At 42.6% G+C, this 21,180-nt stretch overlaps 1 protein-coding gene across 2 annotated transcripts in view; it reads left to right on the forward strand.

Moving 5' to 3' along the window:
- Window positions 1–21,180, forward strand: part of GPI (glucose-6-phosphate isomerase) — a 33,417-nt gene that overhangs the window by 4,193 nt on the left and 8,044 nt on the right. For both annotated transcript variants that reach the window (XR_014551055.1, XM_083625225.1), the window contains exons 2-10: window positions 7,450–7,540; window positions 8,645–8,713; window positions 11,545–11,664; window positions 12,778–12,861; window positions 12,948–13,094; window positions 14,932–15,003; window positions 17,683–17,727; window positions 18,625–18,678; window positions 20,952–21,012. Coding sequence is in view for 1 of the 2 variants with exons in the window: in XM_083625225.1 (XP_083481351.1) it covers window positions 7,450–7,540; window positions 8,645–8,713; window positions 11,545–11,664; window positions 12,778–12,861; window positions 12,948–13,094; window positions 14,932–15,003; window positions 17,683–17,727; window positions 18,625–18,678; window positions 20,952–21,012 (743 nt within the window). In the remaining variant the exon portion in view is untranslated. The remainder of the gene's footprint in view (window positions 1–7,449; window positions 7,541–8,644; window positions 8,714–11,544; window positions 11,665–12,777; window positions 12,862–12,947; window positions 13,095–14,931; window positions 15,004–17,682; window positions 17,728–18,624; window positions 18,679–20,951; window positions 21,013–21,180) is intronic.

Here is a 21,180-nt window from a genome sequence, read left to right on the forward strand (position 1 = left end):
GAAATAATTTTCTTCTAATGGCTGGTTGATTTTTTCCCAGGCTCACCTATTCAGGGAACCTTTTGTTTAGAGGCCTGACCATTCCATTTCATTCAGCGCACCTGAAGAGCAGATAGCGGGCAGACTGGCCATTATTCCTCCTATTGTAGAGTTCCCTGCAAAGTGAACACGTCTGAGCATCAGATCAATTTTTGATCTCTCATATAACTGTTCTAAAGAAACAGCCCACCCACCCAGTGCCCCACATTGTTTCCTAATGCCTGCTTAATGGTAGCTAGAAGGTTTGATTTCAGATGAGTTTCTTCATCTGTAAAATGGAAATATGGGTGATTTTATGTGCCTCAGTTTTGCTGAGAGTAAGGAACTGTGATTGGGGTGGAGTCTTGGGGAATTTTTTTGAATCATCACGAAATTTTCTGCTGCAATAAATTGGTAGCAATCTAATGTAACATTATTCAGCTGACTTTTTATGCATGCCATATAACTTCTCTAGGTGCCAAAAGTAGTTAACAAAAATGCTTGATCAAGGACAAAACTCAATAAAGTGGACTTGGTGTTGCCTAAATGTTACATGCCAACAAAGTCGAAAACGTTTATTTTTAATTTTTTTGGGGGGGGGGGGTTACTTGTAAATATTTTAAGGCAAGACAAGTCAAAGGTGTAATTTACCTTTATTTAGATCTAAAAAGGAAAAAAATACTGTAGGAATCTAGTAGCCTCTGATTCTGTGCCTTAAGAGCAGAAGAAGAGCCCTGGCAGGATCAGGCCAATGGTCCATCTAGTCCAGCATCCTGTTCTTACAGTGGCCTCTGAGATGTTGATGGGAAACTCTCAAGCACAAGAGCATTTTCCCCTCCTGCAGTTTCCAGCAAGCGGTGTTCAGAAGCATTACTGCCTCTGATTGTGTAGGCAGAGCATGTCCATCAGATTTACTAGCCATTGGTAGCCTTGTAGTTGCCACTGGCTTGTTTTCTGCACGGGGTGGGGAGACTATAGCTATTTCCTGCAGACAAGCAGATGGGTGGTGAATTGCAATGGATTAATCAGGTAACTGTTTAGTACCTGTTGGAAGCTTGAGTGTCAATGTGTATCTGTCCATGTTGTGTGAATGCTTCATTCTGAGACACCCGTGGAGGCATTTCTCTCCTGCAAATTCTGGGGCCTTGTGTGCAATAATCCTGTTCATTGAAAGGTAGCAGGTGGGTCATGTTCTGCTTCCTGCCCATCCCAGTATTAAGATCACCTGGTTGCCTGGCTGGTTGCCCAGATTCTTGCAAAGGCTAGATGGAGCTTTGTCTGGTCTAGAAGGGATCTGTGCTCTTGGGCGAGGTGGGCATTCATGGGATCTCTTAATGCAGATTTGTTATGTTAAAGAGGCTTTGAGTATGCATTCTTCCTTTTCAACTGTCACAATGCATCAGTGCACCATGGGGATGATAGTAAAAATAGACTCTGCAAGGCTGAAATGAGCCCATCCCTGGAATTATTCTCAACTGCCTTCAGGGTGTGTGGTGTTTTTGGGGAACCAATAAAATTCTGCTGAACGTAATGCAAAAAGCTGGGCTGCTAGAGTGATATTGGTGGCTAGCTGAGCTAGAAGCTTGCCTAGAGGCTGAAAAAGCTTTATAGGATGCTCTGTCTTCAAGCCACCTTCTGTACCATTTGAGGCTTGTATAAAGCAGTTGATACACTCTGGAATAATTGAAAAATAAACCAAAACAGTTTTATCTTCAAACCACACTGAACTGCTATCCCTTCTGCTGACCCATTAGTGCCAGTATAGGGCTTTTGTTTTAAGTCAGCTGCCTTCCCTAACCTGGTGGCCACCAAATGTTCCACATCCCAGCCGTCATGGGAATTGTAATCCAAAACATCTGGAGGGCACTAGGTTAGGGAAGGATAGTTTGAGTGATGTCAACCTGCTGGTATTTCACATAATTTGTTATACCACTTAAAGAAACCTCCAAAGCTGTTTGCAACAAGGATAAAACAATAAAATAAGTAAAAATGTAAAAACAGTTACTGTTGAAAAATAATTTAAATCCATGACAAGCTAAAAGTAGATTCAAGCACATGTTAACATTCTAAATATCTGGGTAGGCTTGTCCAAACAAAGGGCGGAGCCTGCCACACTAAAAGATTGATTTCCTCTTATATTCCACCTATAGTTTACTTTTCTTAGCTGTGTGGGCATGCAGAACACACACACACCCTAGGCGTCTCAAAGGCCTTGTTTGATATTCTAGCCTTTCTCTGCTTTCTTAAACTCATTGAAAAGCTAAGTCCCCATGGCCTGCCTTCAGGAAACAGCAACTGCTGAAATGACCTTACTCTTAATGGATGCTTGTCTACAGAGAAGGCTTCTGGAGCAGGGACTTCCCTGAGCGACTTTTGTGCAGAGAGTGTGTTATGCTCCCCGTCCCCAAACTCTATTTGCTCAAAATCAAAAAATTGTTTTTTGTTGGGTCTTGTTTCTTTCCTATTTTGGACTTGTATTTAGTGGTTCACCAGAGGTAGGCCAGCATGATGGTGCTCTAGTTGTAGACAGAGACCATTTTCAATGTGCTGCTTCTCTTTTTCAGCATAGCAAGGATGTCCTAACAAAACGAAATTAATTGCACTTCCCTTTTCCTACCATCTATCGCGGCCTTTCTAGATGGCTGTCATGAACTTTTATCTGCTGACAGATGTGACCAGCTAAGCCGCCCTTGGGATTAGATACCACTGATTGTGGCTTCATACATGGCATGCTTTTCTCTACTTTTTAACCCTCGTTCATCGACAGTGTTGCACTCCTCAGAACAGTTGCAACACTGAAAACTTCACTATTCCACTATATATGGGCAGTTCAGAATTCATCTTTCCACTGAGTTGATTGATGTCTTATTTTAATTACCATTGTTTTTATTGTATGGCTTTATGTATTATTGTAAACTGCTTGTTAAAATACAATTATACCATTTTTATTGTAAACCACTTACATGCTATTGTTCTGTGAAATAGTGTGTGTGTGTGTGTGTGTGTGTGTGTGTATAAATAAATAAAAATAGACTATCACTTTAGACTGCAGGTGGAAATATTTTTTTTAAAAAACACTCTGTGATATGTAAACATTTTAATGTAAAAGCTAGAAAAATATTACAGGTTCCTAAGCACCCAGCTCAAGAGCATCATTTCTTGTACTGGGTCAGACTTACAGTCGGTCTAGCCTAGTTGTGTCAACTGATTGGCAGTAGCAGGCATGGCATTCTACCTTTTTAGATAGGGGTGGGCAGAAGGTAGATCTCTGGCTGTTTTGCTATAGGCTTTCTGACTCCCAGTTGTTTAGCAGTAGCAACCACAATCCAATATTCCCTCACCTAAATCAGGCTGTTGACATAAATACAGCTAACCAGGATTAGACTGTTGTGTGGAACGGCTGAACAGGTTCAGAAAAGGAATTCCTAAGTTCAGAACGTGCTTATTTAATTCTAACAGTGTGCCCTTTTGCATGTGACTCTGGTTGATAGGTCTTGGGAGTTTTAATAAACTAGTAGATCCAACTAGCCTGGCATCTGGCTGTGTGTGTGTATGTGTCCAAATGTCCGACATACAGCCTTATTCTAGCAACCTCTGCCGCTGCTGCACACAACTCTGAAATAAGTTGTGCAGCTCCATTCATTTCAGTGCAAGCTCTGCAGAACTGAGATGGAGCTAAATAGTGGATTTTGAGCCCCATTAAAAGTGGCATGTGGGAGAAGGGACATGATCCACTGGGAAGCTGAAATAGGGCTTGTGAAAGAGGATGAACAGAAAGTTCTGTTCAGCGTGTGTGTCTAGGGGTGTGTGGCATTTGGACTTTTTTAGCTTGGTGTGGCAGAATCTTTCACTTCTCCTAGGGTCTCTGTGTGTGTGTGGGGGGGGAATTCCTGCAGTGGGTTGTGGCCATATCCGAATGCACCATAAAGGTGTTTCTTACTTTCCTTCAAACTGTGGCGACAAGGGTTCTGGTCAGATCAGGGGAGTCAAAATATACACAAGAACTTGGCCCAACTCTGTGCTTCTGTGGACTCATGGCTGCTGCCTGCGTGACTCATCTCTTTCCACCTGAGTAGCTGCTCTGTATATTCTTGGATGCTGCATTGCAGGATGGGCGCTCAAGCAGAAGGTGCTCTGTCAAGGGAGGCTTCAGAAAACATCTTGGAGGTTCTGCAAAGCCAGCTGTGGAAATAAAACTGGGGCACCCTCTCCCTCCCTGTGTTCCAGAATGGCCAGTGTCTTGTTTCCAGCCTGCCCCACTGAGATTTAACTTTGCGTTTTCGTAATTAGCAATGCCTGCCTCCCTCTGTATTGCAGCAATCCAAGGCTAGTGTTAGAATATGGGGTTGTAGCCATTGCCATTGGTGTTTTCCTGAGCTAGCTTTGAACACTGTAAATCTGCAAATCTGTGTACACACTGTGGGAAGGTTTAACTCTCTCATATTACTCTGAACTCTCCAGCCTCTGATGCAGAATGGGCATGTTTGGGCTGGCTGGCTAGCTAAGCCCACATATTTTGGAGACAGTTGAGGATTAGATTATACAACTCCCAAATAGGATTAGCATGTAAATGAGCAGAAGGGATGAACTCTTCTTTCTCCATGAGTTACCTTTGTCTTAAAAATAAAAACCTTACTATTCCACATGCTTCCTTCACAAATCATTATTTACTGTACTTTATTAATTTATATCGGTCCTTTCTCCCAGTGCAGGGTGCAAGGTAGCTCACAGCATAAATAATAAAAGATGCAACTAAAAACACACAAAAAGAAATTAAATCCATCGCCCTATTAAAAATATTCATACGTGTTTCTGTGCTGCGATTAGCATTAGATGTGACCCTTACCTTCACCTGGGTGGGTGCATTGATGAAAATAATCTTTTGGGAGGGGCACACACTACAGTTGCAGCTCCAAAGTCCAGAGTTGGACAACACTTTTATTAGGAACAACCAAAGTGTCACGAAATAGTGGCAAGCTTTTGAGTTTTTCGGAACTCTTCTTCAGGGAAGATGTTACAGAAGCAGAAAATGGAGAGAGTAGGAAAAATGAAAAGGTGCAAAAATTATGCTGGAACGAGCAGACTTTGTTGCAAAGTGGAAACTGCAGGTTGATGCCACACTTGATCTTACCCAGAAGCCCAAGAAGTGAGCTGAGGAAGTCTCTTTTTTTTTTTTTTTTTTATAATATATTTATTAAAGTTTTCAAATAAAGCATATATTAGATAAGCACTTATCATTGTCCATTTAACATCTCTCAATTGTTACATGGGACTCCCCCACACCTCCCGCATACACTTACATCATTATTAAATTAATTTCAAACAAATTATCATTTAATTCATCTTAATTAATAATCTTAATTTGGTTTGACATATAATTCAACCTTAAATCTAATTTAATGGTAGACAATTGTCTGCTCTGGCATCCAATTCAGCACTCAGCCAAATTACAATATTTTTGTAAATAAATCTTAAATTTCCTCCAGTCTTCTTCCATCCTTTCTTCTCCCTGGTCTCGAATTCTGCCGGTCATCTCGGCTAATTGCATATAGTCCATCAGTTGCATCTGCCATTCTTCCACAGTGGGTAGCTCCTGAGTTTTCCAATTCTTGGCAATTAATATTCTTGCTGCTGTTGTTGCGTACAAAAAGAATGTTCTGTCCTCTTTTAACACACTCTGGCCGACAATACCCAGGAGAAAGGCCTCTGATTTCTTAGTGAAGGTGTATTTAAACACCTTTTTTAATTCATTATATATCTTCTCCCAAAAGGCCTTCACTCTAGGGCAGGTCCACCAGAGGTGAAAAAATGTTCCTTCATTTTCCTTACATTTCCAACATTTGCTATCAGACGAATGGTATATTTTAGCCAGTTTAACAGGGGTCATGTACCATCTATACATCATTTTCATCACATTTTCCTTCAACGCATTACATGCAGTGAAGTTCAGCCCAGAGGTCCACAACCTTTCCCAATCTTCAAACATAATATTGTACCCAATATCCTGCGCCCATTTTATCATTGTTGATTTTACCATTTCGTCATGTGTGTTCCATTTCAGCAGCAAGTTATACATTCTTGAAAGTACCTTAGTCTTAGGTTCTAACAGTTCAGTTTCTAACTTTGACTTTTCCACTTGGAATCCTAGCTTTTTGTCATTTTTAAACACTTCTTTAATCTGAGCATAGTGTAACCAGTCTCGCACTTTGTCTCTCATCTTTTCTAAACTCTGCAATTTCCAGTTGTCACCATCCTTTTCTATTATCTCCCAATATTTTGGCCAGTTGGCCTCCATATTGGCTCTTTTCCGAGCCTTAGCCTCCAGGGGTGACAGCCACCTCGGAGTTTTATTCTCCAGTAAGTCTTTATATTTTGTCCAGACATTAAAGACTGATTTTCTGACAATATGGTTCTTGAAGGCCTTATTTATCTTAGCTTTATCATACCATAAATATGCATGCCATCCAAACGCATTATTAAAACCTTCCAAATCCAAGACATCCGTATCTTCAAGAAGTAACCAATCTTTTAGCCAGCAGAAAGCTGCAGCTTCATAATACAACTTTAAATCTGGCAGGGCAAAGCCCCCTCTTTCTTTCGCATCTGTTAATATTTTAAATTTGATTCTGGGCTTTTTGCCCTGCCAGACAAATTTAGAAATATCTTTCTGCCACTTCCGGAAGCACTCTGTCTTGTCTACAATCTGCAGTGTCTGAAACAAAAATAACATTTTTGGCAATACATTCATCTTGATGGCAGCTATTCGGCCTAACAAAGAGAGTTTTAGTCTTGACCAACTATCCAAGTCTCTCTTAATCTCTGACCAACATTTTTCATAATTATCTTTAAATAAACTCAGATTTTTTGCTGTTATGTTTACCCCTAGGTATTTAACTTTTTTAACCACATTTAGTTCTGTCTCTTTCTGAAGCTGTTCCAACTCAATATCTGTCACGTTTTTCCCCAAAACTTTAGTTTTTTGCTTATTTAACTTAAATCCTGCCACTCGACCAAAGTTTTGAATCAGTTGTAGTACTCTTTTCAAACTAGACTCCGGCTCCTGTAATGTCAGAACTAGGTCATCTGCAAAAGCTTTAAGTTTATATTGTTTCGCTCCGACCTGAATCCCTTCCACCAACCGGTCCCCCCTAATCATATTCAGGAGCACTTCCAGAACCGAAATAAACAGTAATGGGGAAATCGGGCAGCCTTGTCGTGTACCTTTTTCAATTTTAAACGAGCTGAGGAAGTCTCTTGCTGCTCTTTGCCTTAATGTTTATCATTCTCTTGTGACCCGGGGCGTGTGAATACAAACAAGCAATGTTGGCTAATTTCCAGTAAATCTTGTTTTTTAAAGTCACCCATGTGGTGGTGCAGTGTTTCTGAAAATGTTCACATAACATGATGGCTTGCTTTTAATTCTTTTGGCAGCTTGACCTTGAAGAGTGACCATGGGGATATCTTGGTGGACTATTCAAAGAACTTGGTTACAGAGGAAGTGATGAAGATGCTGATAGAACTGGTAATTCACCTTGAACACGAATCCTATTTATTTAGAGCTTCTGGTTACAGAAATTCCAAAGCTGTTTACAGCAGTGAAGCTGATATAGTAATATAATGTATTGAGAAAAACAAAATCTCGTTATTGCCCTAACCAAGAACATTAAAACTGGGCATGCAAATAAATATGTTTTTAATAAACAGGAAAAGCGTAGTGCAGCTGGTAGTCTGCCACTTTCAATGTACATGAAGCTTTACAGAACACCTGAAGCAAACCAAGCTCCAGCTTAATACAGAACAAAGTGGACTCTTGCCCACAAATGTCGGTCAGAACAAGATAGTGTTTGTGAGCAAAGGGGTATTTCCAGTTTCATATCATGGCCTTGGTTTGCTGTGGTTTCATAAAGCCCAGGATCTCCCTGCATGCTTACGCAGAGCCCAGCTGCCCTGACAACAAATGCAAGGGGCAACCGTCTTGTCCCTGTGCTTGAAAACTGCAGTCCAGTTGGACGGGGAGGCTTCACCAAATGTTACACCAAAGCTAGTGCCCTCCAAATGCTTAGAATATCTGCTCCCATTAGCCCAGGCCTAACCAGTACTGATGGAAGGTGTAGTTCAAAAACATTTGGAGGGTTCCAGGTTGAAGGTGATTTGAAGCAACCTGGGCAAGCTTCCAGGGGCCACGTGCTAGGGGTGGGCCGGGCCAGGGGTGGGGAGGAATGGCAGAGCAGTGAGTGATTTTACACTTGTATAGACTACTTTGTACACACATTCACACACCCCTTTCTAGCTTCCATTCAAGTAAGCCAAGAGGGCATCCACAGAGTTGGAAGGACACATTCCAGACTTGAACTGGGGGGTGGGAGGAGCTGGGTCAGTAAGTGGTGTGGCTGCCATAGAATTCAGGGGGCCTGGAGGGCCACATTTAGTCCTGGGGCTGAGGCTCCCCATTCCTGATTTAGAGGATCTTTTAGGAACAGGCAGAGAAAAATGACATTGTGTGTGTGTAAAAGGAAGCTACTGGCATACTGGAGGGCGTTAGCGAGGGAGGGGTCATCTCTTATGTGACTGGTGGATTTGGAAAGCTGATAGTCATATTTACTAAAAGGTCAACTTTTACTTTCAGGCAAAATCAAGGGGCATTGAGAAAGCAAGGGAGCAAATGTTCACTGGAGAAAAGATCAACTTCACTGAGGTATACCTACTTTTTATTTTTGTCTGTGGGTTCCTGCTCAGTAACAGGGAGGAGGTGTTTCCAGCACACAAAGCAGGGCTTCAAGCAGCTGTATAGGGTTTCTGGAAAATAGTGTGTGTGTGTGAGAGAGAGAGAGAGAGGGGGGGGGGGAGAATATCAGAGTCAGAGAGTGTGTGCTGGGGTTTTTGTGGTTTGGGGGGAGTATAAAGGCAATGATCTGGCCACCATCCTCTAGATATTTTGCTATGTAGTCCAAGGATTAAATATTAGACTGGTTTTCAGTTGCCAGATTCATGAATAAATTGTATAGTTTTTCCAATATATCTAGTTTGTTTTTGTGTTAAAGGTTTTTTTTTTTAACTTCACATGAAGCTAAATGTGTGAATAGTCTCATTCTGTCAAAAAGTGTATTGCATCTCTATGGGGACATGCCTCTTTTATGATCTTGAACTGGTTTCATATCTTCTCTCCCCCTTTCTGGGCTAATAGTAGCTTATAGTTGTTACAGATCAAGCTGACCTGATGCGAACAGGATGTGAAATGAATCAGGAAGTCCCCTATGGATCTCTCTCTTTGCTGATTGACCTTGGAGAAACCTCTTTTCTGACAGTCCCGCCATCACCTACATGTGGATCTAAAATCCACAATATAATGCAGAGCTTGATAGAAGGATTGCTATCTCAGTAATTCCTGAATCAGCTCTGTATTGTATTGGTTATAATATAATAACCCATAACATGAAGCGTGTTACATACTGGGCACTAAGTATTATTCTCAACACACATTCTTTGCCACTGCAAAGCAGAAATGCCCCCAAGTTTTTGTTGGAATTTTATGATTGCTTCCCATTAAACGTTAAGGAACTTCTCTGAGATGTGTCAAGTGTGTAAAAGCCACTTCCTCTTCATGGCAACTGAAGCTCCCCTTCTGTGGTTTTGGTGTTCATTATTTTGGTGCGCAGAGCTATCTGAAGGATGGCCTCTGCTGTGTGTGTACCAAGACTACCAGATGCCCCTTTGCATGTCCATTTGCCCTGTGACACGCAGAACGCAAAAGTGAGGGGCATGCTGCCATTTTCCTCAGTGGCACCCAAGTAGTGCGTGTAATCGGGTGGAAAGAAAGGAGTGTTTTGTTTGTTGCTTTTTGCAACACTTCTGGCTGTTTCTGCTTTTGTTGCTCTTCTGGAGCTGTTGCTGCAACAGAAAATTCCTGTGTTGGTAAAGTGTGGCGATGTGTGTGTGTGTGTGTGTTTAGATTTCTTTTTCATGTATTTGTACACTGCTGCAGGGACTTCTGTGGTTGGGGATGCAGTATACACATAACAAGTAAATCCTGTTCCATCCACGCACAGGGAACAGTGCAGGGGGGCTACCCACAGGGCTTGAGTGTAACTTGGTCCTCCTTGCCACTACTGTGCCAGAGTGCTTTCCAGCATCACTCTTCCTGTCCTGCCTGCCCCCAGGTGGCAGAATAAATTCCTTCCCTAGGCTGGCCCTTAAGAGCATCAGAAGAGCCTGCAGCTGGATCAGGCCAGTGGCTCATCTAGCCCAGCATCCTGTGGCTGGACCATCTAGCCAAGCAACCTTGATATCTTGTGTGTCCCTTCCTGTGGGTAGGGGGCTGCCATCACTTCCTCCCTCTCTGTCTGCTGTTGTTGAACATCAGATTGTTATAAATAAGTTTGTCATTGCTGTTTAGTAATAAGCCCCAGCTTAACGGCCTACCTGTGTTAGGGCAAGCTACCCATCTCATCTCACTAACTGAACATGCATTCAAAGAAGCGGGTTTTGTATTCTAAAACACATACTTCCCATACTCTCTAGTTTCTTTGAAAAGCAATACGAATAAAGAATTGTAGGAAGTAAACATGCAAGTCTGTCATAATTTTTGACCTTTAACAATAATTTCTACAGCCTGTTTCTTGCTCCCGTTATTCGCCAAATTGGTTCTTGGCTGTTTAAAAATGTCTGTTTCCCTCACCCATACTTCTGCCTAGTGAAGCCTTTTTGGAAACCCCAGACTACACTCTAGTCTGTGGCATCTGACCCAGTTGTGGTTGTTACTGCTTATTTTAGTTTTTATACACACACACACACACACACACACACACACAAAATATTTAAAAAAGATCATTTATATCACCTGTATATTATTTGCATGTTTTATAGTACTTGATTTTTCATTATTTTACAATTTTCAACTCCTTACTGTGAAACCGCTTTGAGAGATATAAAACAAGTGGATGCACAAGATGTTTGAGTGGCTGAGTGAAGGACAGGAGGGTCTTCTTGGTTCCAAAGGCAATCAGCAACTAGTGGTCCCATTTCCTTCTCCTTCCTGGCTGCTGCAATCTAAATTCCTCTGGTCCTCTTAGCCCAAGCACCTTTTGGTTTAGAAAAGAGACTCAGTGCCCAACATCCTTTGCCTGGGCGGCTCATATGTGCCACCAAACAGTACTTGTAAAGTTTCTGGAAACTGCAGGAGGGGAGAATGTCCTTGTGCTTGGGTCTTGTTTGTGGGTTTCCTATAATGAGCATCTGGTTGGCCACTCTGAGAACAGGATGCTGGACTAGATGGGCCACTGGCCTGATCCAGTAGCCAGACTCTTACGGTCATTGCAGAGTTCCCATTCACTGTGGTCTACTGGAAGAAGCGGTTCCTAGTGGGTTGTGTCCCAAACTATAGAAGAAAACCAGCAGAAAGAGAAGAGAAAATAGTTTGTCTTGCTCCTTCAGATCAGTGCCAATCAGTTCTGCTGAGATTATCGGTTTTGGTAACTAATTGTTGCTTGGCACTATCCATAACTGTCTTGTCCTCTCTTCTCGTTTTAGAACCGAGCTGTGCTCCATATTGCTTTGCGGAATCGCTCAAATACTCCAATATTAGTTGACGGCAAAGATGTAGTCCCAGAAGTGAACAAAGTTTTGGAGAAAATGAAGAATTTCTGCCAGGTATCCAAGTATTTGCTGGTTGTGCTCTGTGGATAAGGCAGGTATAATGTCCGCGGTCATGTGGACTAGTAGTCCCTCAGCTGTTTACGTATTTCTGTTGGAACAAATCAATGTTCATTGTGTATCAAAAATATTGTCTTCTATATAACATATATATAGTTATATATACTATATAAAACAGTGCTCTTCACTGTTGGTTCCCCAGCTGTTTTTGGATCCCAACTCCCATGATCCCTGATCATTGGATGGCCTGTGTGAATGATGGGAGCTGTAGTACTGTCCTAAATAGCCCAGTTCTCTCTCTCTGCAAAATATTCCTTGCTGTAGACTTTTTGGCATGCTCTGTAGGGTTGAGAGAACAACTTTTTAAATATAGATTCTAGTAATGTAGCTACCCTTTGTCATATATACACAAAACTCCATAGATTTAAATAACAAAGGTTGTATGATATAACAGTCCATATAACTGGGCTTCGTATTCAGGAATGTGACCAGCGTTCCTGATCATCTGTTCCCCTCCAGATGTTTTGGACTACAACTCCCATGAACCCCAGCCAACACTACTTTGTAGTCCAAAACATCTGGAGGGGACCAAGGTTGGAAAACGCCACTTTAAATAGAATTGGATGCTCTGCTGTTTTTTATTTATTACAGTTACTTATATGCTGCCTTCTAGGGTACAATTCCTTCCAAGGCAGAAAACAAGTAGTATTAAATTTAATTTTTTAACTTTAAACAAACAATATTAACTTATTAAAAAGTCACCCGGCTCCTTCCCACAGGGCAGTTGGTAGATGGCCTGGTAAGTGGGAGAGAAACAACCCAGCTGACGCAGGTTGCAAGATAGTCTTCACCTATTCCCCTCTCTCCTGGAATCCTCCCCACTAAATTAAGCAAGTGGCCCACCAAGCAATTGAAATCTAACACCCAGTTCCTCACCATGTGTCCACACAGTAACCCTGTGTGGTAGGTTAGGCTGAGAGGCAACGATTGTCCCATCTTCATGGCTGAGTGGGGATTTAGTCTCCCAGGTCCTAGTCCTACATTCTAACCACTGGAATTACTGGAAAGCACTGTATAAAGGCCATCTTTGTACTGTCTTTGCACTTGCAGAAAGTTCGCAGCGGTGACTGGAAAGGCTACACGGGAAAAGCCATCACTGATGTGGTCAACGTTGGCATTGGCGGATCAGATTTGGTGAGCTGTTCTGCTGTGTGACTTCTCCTTGCAAAGGAAGCATTTGGTCTAAATGTTTAGCTGCTCTGACAGCCTTTTCTCTTTAGGGCCCCCTCATGGTGACAGAAGCCCTCAAGCCATATTCCAAGGGCGGTCCTCGTGTTTGGTTTGTCTCCAACATCGACGGTACCCACATGGCCAAAACTCTGGCTGAGCTGAATCCTGAGACTACACTCTTCATCATTGCATCCAAGGTACGTCCCAAGTCCTTTAATCCATCAGCAGCTCATGCTAAGTAGAGGATTAAATATGCAAAGGTGACCTCTCTAGACCAGGCTTACCCCAGTCTGCCCTAGCATCATATGGCCTGGGGTTGATGGTAATTGTTGTCAAATTGTGGGCACCAGGTTGGGAAGGCTGCAGCACATTGCCTTTGCTCATGCCAACCTAGGCAGGGGAGAAGCTTGCCCTTGGTTTATTGAAGTATTTGTTAGCCAGTAGCTTTAGTTAAGCCTGCTGGCTTTGGGCTTAGCTGAACTAGGAGGAAAACACGATAGATGATGCACTGATTTTTCAGACGCTTGGCTTTTTATGCAAGCTGTACTTTGCTAGGGTTCCTCAGTATTTTATCTGAGAAACCATAGAGTTGGAAGGGACTCAAAGGGTCATCCAGTCCAACCCCCTGCAATGCAAGAAAAGGCAGGCAAGAGTTTAGGAAGCTTAAGTGGGAAGAGAACTTCAACCTATAGGCTTTGTTTTGTGAATTGGAACTCCCCAGTTCCTCTGAATTTTGTTGTATGTTTATGCAATGGTTTTGTTGATGCATTTAATATTGTATTGTGGGTTTTAAGTATTTATGCACACTACCCTGAAATCGGCTTTTGGGTAAAAATGTGGCATAAGACTTATTGAAAAAGAAATAAATCTAGGTTTCCTGCCTGAATGCTGTTGAGAAGACCAGCATCTCATGGCTCTCATTTGCCTGGATGCCTTTAGACAATTGGTTAGGTTTGGAAAGGGATGAATAGCATTTTTGTAAAAAGCTTGCTTTATAAACTAGTCTTTTGTTATATAATGAAAGAATTTTTTGGAGATGGATGGGAGAGGAGGAGGACGTGATGTTGGTCCTTAAAGCTACATTTTAATGGTTGAATAAACTCCAATAGAGCAGGGTGATATTGACGGAACTGCATGACTGGCCATGTCAACGTGTTTCATAAAGAGGGAAATATTTTTTTGCTGATGAGCAAATTGGGACTGTCTGGAAAATCAAGGGGAACAAAGGGCCCCATGTTTAGATCCACAGCAGATCAGTCAGAGCAATTATTGGCTTGAGTGATTTCAAATCTTCCTGCAAGTTTAAAATTAGCAATCATAAGAAGGGCCCCATCAATCTGAATGTTCTCCAGTGCATGCCCTCATTGTAATGATTGGGGTTTGCACAGGTCGTTGTCCTGATGGCTATTACCCAAAGTGTGTGAGAGTTCAAAATGACTTTTAAATTCTCAAAAGGTAGTCATTAGGATTGTGTGTGCTGCGATTTTGAGGGGAAAGTGCAGATGTGATGGAATTCAGCTTCTTGAGAACATTAAGTAAAAAAGGCAAAGAAGTGCACAAGATGGTTTATGTTGATACCAGCAGGCTATGTAGCTGGCATTGCTTGGGAATTTGAAGAAACCAAAAAATCGGTGGAGTTTTTAAAGGTTCTGTCCGCCATCTTGTTTCAAAATGGCACCCAATTGGATCCAAACGTAAGATGAAAACCCACTTCTCAATCACAGGAATTGTCATGCTAGATTTGGTTATGATATCTTTATCTGAATGTGGATGGGCAGACAAAAAACTTTTCAAAATATAGATCTAGAAATGATAATAATAATGTAGGTAAAGATAATACAAATAATTATATTTTATAAAGAAGTATGTAAGAACTAGGAACTGCTAAAATGTGAGCCAAGGCTCTAGGTGTGCAGATAGGAGCATCTTGGACTTTGCCTGTAGTTTCCTCATTGTGCTTTCTGTTCCTTAAAAGTTGCCTAAGTGGCTTGTCTAAGTCTTTAACTGTTTTCCCCCTCTTCTCTTGGTGCACAGACTTTTACCACCCAAGAAACTATTACCAATGCTGAAACAGCCAAAGAGTGGTTCCTAAATGCTGCTAAAGATGTAAGTGAAAGTTCCTTGGTTATGTGCTCAGTTGTGTAAATAAATGAATCTGTAAAGTGGCAAATGACTAATGTAGATATAAAGGTAGCCCAGAAAGAGACGGGAGTCAGCTTCAGTAAACATTTCCTGCCTTGTCCCATGGAAGCAAATTTTTACTTGTGGTTTGCAAGCCTTCTCCTTCTATAATACATTTTTGGTGCAAGAGTGTTGGGTGCCGTTTCTGCTGTCTTAATTCCTGCTACGAACTGCTACATGCTTTCGCCCAGGTGGTCACAGAACTGTAGCTGGAATCCTCTACAAAAGTTCCAGCTGAAGCTGCAAACTGGGAGCCAGTCTTCAGAATGTGTTTGCCCATCCTTCCTTCCTAGTTGGCATTTAGCTACGATCCTCTGCACCAATACTAACCACAGTTACCTCCACAGCCATGGTTTGCAAATGCATCCCAAACCATTGCCTCGTAGTCTGGTGTATGAGGGAGCCAGGTGACTGTTGGTGGACATGACTGAATGTGGGGAAGGAATGGAGGGCAGGCAGTTTGCTGTGTCATGAGAAAGGAGCACATGCCCCTCAGGCAGACACCAGGCCTGCAAATGTTGTTGCAGGGAGAGCCTGCGTTCCATCTGCGCAGGCCTGAGGTGTCTTAGCAGACTCCTCCCTAGGAAAGTTTTGGAGCCAGTTGGGCTGCAAGGAAACATGAGAGTAAAGGCAAGCTAGCGAGTGCCCCTTTGATATTTGGCAACTCCTTTGCAGCCTGAAACCAGGTTTTACTTGAGACAGGACTTGGCCTTTTCAAAGGCAGATGCCTGAACTATGAATAGGTTCCCTGAAGTGGAGCCCCGCGTTCTCCAGCAACTTCTAAAAGGATGTGCTGCTTCTTTGCTATAACTATCTTTATCCTGATGGGAGGGGCAGAGTTGCCTGTTTAATGGAGTCTAAAAAAGACACACTGCAGACACTGAACTGCAGATGAAGCTGGGGTTGAGAGGTTGTTAATTGCTGCATGGTATGGAGCAGTTAAACAGCCTTTTCATACTGGCACATGTTGCTCTTGCAAAATGCCTCCCCACCACCTTCCAATTCTAAAAATGATGAAATCGCTAGGAAGAAACCAGGACACACACCCCCCCAAAAAAAACCCCAGTTCCAATAGGATGGAATCTGGAGGGCTGGAATCTGGGTTGGAATAATCATCATGGCAAGTAAGGCAGAAAGTTCAGGGCTGGATCCAGCACTTCTGGGGGACTGAAAGCGAGGCAAGCTCAGTGTGCAAGCAGTGGGTACACTACAGTAGGTACACTATAATATTTTTATCTATACTCCTCCCAATATAAGCATACAAAACACACCAAACCATTTCGTGCTTTTTAAAACAAATGTAACTATCTTCAACCCCTAAACTTGCTTTCTAGAATGATAGAATATTAATATACCACTGTTTAATTGATACGCCGTTTAATGCCCAGGAGGGGATCCTTGGCATTGCTTTATGCTCTGCCTCTGTGCCCAACAAGTCTGGTGGTGTTGCTGTTAAATGCCAGGTTGGTTTGATCCAATGCTGTGCTTTTGTAACAGGTGTATGAGCTGCAGCTGGTAAAAAGTACCCCTGTGTGCTTATGCCATCACTGCATGGGTGGTGAGCTGTAAAGTCGTGAGAAGGAAGTTGGTTGTGCTCATTCCACAGGTGAATTCATTTCTGCAGCAGGAACAGTTCCCTCCAGGTTTGCTGGAGTACAACCCACCTCCTGCAGCCCCCATAGGTCAGGAGTGATGGGAGTTGTTGTGCAGAGACTTGGGGAGGGGGTACCATGTTGGGTACCCCTGCGATGTATAAACCGGAGCTCAATTCTACTCAGTTGGTCAGCTAGTAATAATATTTAAAGCAAGCTTAGCTACTCTGGAGAACAGTCAGCAAATGCTGTTCCAGGGGAATACATACCTGAGTTGATGTTTATCGCAGGATGTTTATCTTAATTGAATATTAATTGAGGGAGTGGCTTTCATGTTGTGTTCTCAGAAACATTGACTTTCCTCAGCTTATTGATGTTCCTTGATAAGAAGCTCAGTAATGACTGACATGCTCTCCCTCTGAAAAGGCAGTTTGCCCACCTCCTACCTGATTTCCCACCTGGCTGCACCTTTGGTGTTGGGAATGCTCTGAAGTGCAAACTCAGTTCATTATTCCAGCTCTTGGTAACACTTGGCAGCCTGTCTGGCATCCCTTTGGACAAGGCCTATTGCGTAAAGCATAGCAGGAATCTTTTTGTAGGGTACAGGATATCATTGATTCATGTGACACACTGTAAAAACGAACACACAGGCAGAAAACCAATTTTTGTGGTAGCAACAGTTTTTAGTATGTTAGGTTTTAACATCTTTCACCTGGTGGTTTCAGTAACGTTTATTGTGGTGGTGATTTTAGGAATGAAGGACTTCCCTTTTTTTTAGACTGCTGGCTTTATGATGAGTTAAATTTTGTTGGAGTTTTTAAAACGATGTATGCTTTTGCTGAATAAAGATTCCATGGAAAAAAAACCCTGATAGGATATTTAGCCTTGGGGAGGGGGAGCAGCAGTGGTGGTCTCTGAACTTTAGTTATGATTTCCAGGGCTGTCGTGGCAGTTCAGAATATCTTGATTGTTTCGTTACCCAACAATCTTCCTTCCTTCCTTTTCTTTCAAGCCTGCGGCTGTGGCCAAGCACTTTGCTGCCTTGTCTACCAACGGGGTGAGTATTTCAGTTTATAAGTTTCTGTAGTTTTTTTGCCCTTCTAGAACAATTCAATAGCAGTGTTGGGCTCAAAGTAATGTGATGTGGAGATCAGTGATGCTAAATCTCCTGTTGCTTTTGTTGCTTTACAAAACAGCTGTTGCCTTGAAGATGTGGGAACATTTTGATGACTTTAGGTCTTCCCCTACCGAGTTTGTAGCATATTTGAGGAAATTGCATGGCTGGAAGGAAAGGGTTGACCCCTCCCCCCCATTGCCATTCCTAAATCTCCTATGACACTTCTTGTTTGGCCCACAGCTGAAAATATACGATGGAAATAGAAAGCAATACTATTGGAATCTCTTGAATATTCTACATACTGTACTTAGTGAATTGATGCTACATGTGCTGGTTCTTAACTTGCCAAAATGGCACCCCTTGCTGAAGCGGGTGGGGTCTCCTAACAACTCTCAGCAGCACCCTTAGCAAACTACAGCTCCCAGAATTCTTTGGGGGATATCATTGGCTGTTTAAAGTGGTATAATGCTTTAAGTGTATAGTGTGAATGTGGCCTTGTTCTTCCTTCTCTCTTTAAAAAATACAGCCACAATAATATATTGGTTGCTCTGTCCCTATAGATGTAAATAGTGTTGCTGAGGATTTCCCAAGAAAGCTCTGCTTTGATAAACATTCCTACTGCGGCTTCTCAGCCACTGAATGTGTTTTGAATATGTATTTTCCCAACCCTAACTGGAGATGCCATTGAGGGTTGAACCTGGGGCCTTCTGTATGCAAAGCAGCTGCTCCACCATTGAGCCACAGCCCTAGTAACTTTTGCAGGCTTCTCTGCCTAGCACCAATCTGATCTCTAACTGTTGCTCTCTCTCTCCCCCCACCCCTTTCCCCCTTTTTTAGCCTAAAGTTAAAGACTTTGGAATTGACACTCAGAACATGTTCGAGTTTTGGGACGTAAGTAAAACATGCTATGCAAGTCTATCATTGGACAATAGGACAGTGCTTCTCACTCTTCTAGAATTCAGGCTCCCCACATACATGTTTTCCTCCGGATACACAGGGAATCATTGCATGCAGCCTACTTCTGCACCCAGGAACCTCTTGTGAGGCAGCAATGCTTCTGAATACCAGTTGCTGGAAGCAACACGGGGGGTGGGGGGAGAGGTCTTGTGCTTGGCTCCTGCTTGTGGGCTTCTCAGAAGAGGCATCCGGTTGACCACTGTGAGAATAGGAAGCTGGACTAAATGGGTTATCAACCTGATCCAGACAGCTCTTCTTACATTCTTAGTTTTTTGTTTACTAAAACAACAAACTGTTAAAGCTCAAACATACGTTAACATGTACACAGACAGATACACACCAATGGATCAGAGTCTTCTCCTAAACATCCAGAGCCAGTGTGGTGTAGTGGTTAAGAGCGGTAGTCTCGTAATCTGGGGAACCGGGTTCGTGTCTCCGCTCCTCCACATGCAGCTGCTGGGTGACCTTGGGCTAGTCACACTTCTCTGAAGTCTCTCAGCCCCACTCATCTCACAGAGTGTTTGTTGTGGGGGAGGAAGGGAAAGGAGAATGTTAGCCGCTTTGAGACTCCTTCGGGTAGTGATAAAGCGGGATATCAAATCCAAACTCTTCTTCTTCTTGTGTTAACAAAGTGGGGGAAGGAAAGCTTCCATGATTTTGCCCAATCTTTAAAGCCATACAGGTTGGTAGACATCACTGCCTCAGGACCTGATAATTCCTAGGAACTGTATATGCCTTCCAGGTGTGACCCCCCCTCAGTTTGGGATAGAATAAAAGTCAGTTCACCAGCAGCAGCAGCGATGTGCTGACCCCCTCCCCTTTGATAATATTTGCAGTGTGGTGGAGCTTTGATGAAGGGCAGATTTTAGGGGTCACCACCATGAATACACTGCAGAAAGTCTGGCCTCTTTGGGTCTTTTGCTAAGGAACTTGTCAAAGGTCAGGCTAGGAGGCCTCTGAACACATTTCAGTCTAGACAGCTGCTGGGTAATAGGAGATAGTTTGCTGCTCCCAGCTTCTGGTCTTCATGAGTTATTATAAGCTGTGACATTTTGCCTGATGGGAGCCTACTGTATATAATCTAGGTCAGTAAAAAGGTCAAATGTCAGCCTTGCTTGAGATCTTGAAAGTGGTGCTGGGGCTGAACTTCGATCTTTGAGCTTATCATAAACTGCCTGGCAGTGAAGAATCCAAAGTTCATGACCGTCCAAGGATTTGGCTGCACCTTTTCCTTACCTCATCCTCCTGCCATAGAAAGGTGTCCCTTTCCCACTTCCCATGTGCCAGATTCCTCCTTAAGGTGCCCAAGCTCAGGCGGCAAAGCTCTGCCCCAAATGCATATCCTGAAAGACCTGGCGCTGGGAATGCCCACTCGCTCCCTTTCGACTGACGCCTCATTTTCCCCTAGTTTGGTGGGTCAAACTTCCCCTTATCCCTCTTTTCTAAGTCCTAAGAATCCAAAAGTTCCAGGGTTGTAGCTAGTGCACACTCTACTCATAGTAGACCTATTGAAATTCGTTTGCATGACTAATGTGGCTGCATTAATTTCAGTGATCTGCTCTGAGTAGCTACAACCCATAGTATTTTGCTTTAAACATCTGTTTTGTGATTTATGTTGTAATGGCCACTGGTGACAAACAATAACAGGCACCTTGGAATTCCTTGTCTTTGATTTGAGGCAGGTGCCATCGCTACAGTTTTCGGTGCCTGTTAAAACAACTTTGTTGAGGCAAACCTATGCAGACATTCAGAACTTGCATGTTTTATTTTTATTTTGCTACTTTTTGCATCTTTTGAATATTTTTAATATCTCTTTTCTATCAATAACTAATGTTTTATTTTATAAAACATTATATTACATCAAGCAGTATATATATTTTTTAAAATACTTGACTGACTTTTCCTGTAAACTCCCCACCCCCAAGTGATATAGAGATGTTGTTACAATGCCTGCTTTTGCCATGTACTCAATCTACAGCCACCTTTGCTCTCCAGACATTTTGGGCTAGAAACTCCCCCATCAGCGACGCTGGCTGTGGGGCTAAAGGAGAGTTGTAGTTCAAAGTATCTGGAGAGCACCCAGTTGAAGTGAATTTGGGGTTCTGTGCTGGAGTGCTTTGCAGAGGAGTCCCTGGTGGTTTGTGCCTAGAATACCTTGGTCTTCTCAAATGACTTTCCTCTCACCCTACCCTCTTTTCTGTTTGCAGTGGGTTGGTGGCCGTTATTCATTGTGGTCTGCCATTGGCCTCTCCATTGCTCTACATATTGGTACGTACCCAGAGTTCTTGGCATGATATCTTCTACTGCTACTATGCTGGGCTGATAGCTTTGGTTTTGGGGGCTTAAAAAAAAGAAAAGATCAAGTATATTTTAGAAAGCTAACTGCTTTTTTTTATTAAAAAAATTGAGTGGCTCATAACTTTGCAGATAGCTGTT

The sequence above is a fragment of the Podarcis filfolensis genome (genome assembly GCF_964270895.1).
Source record: "Podarcis filfolensis genome assembly, chromosome: 8".
NCBI lineage: Eukaryota > Metazoa > Chordata > Lepidosauria > Squamata > Lacertidae > Podarcis > Podarcis filfolensis.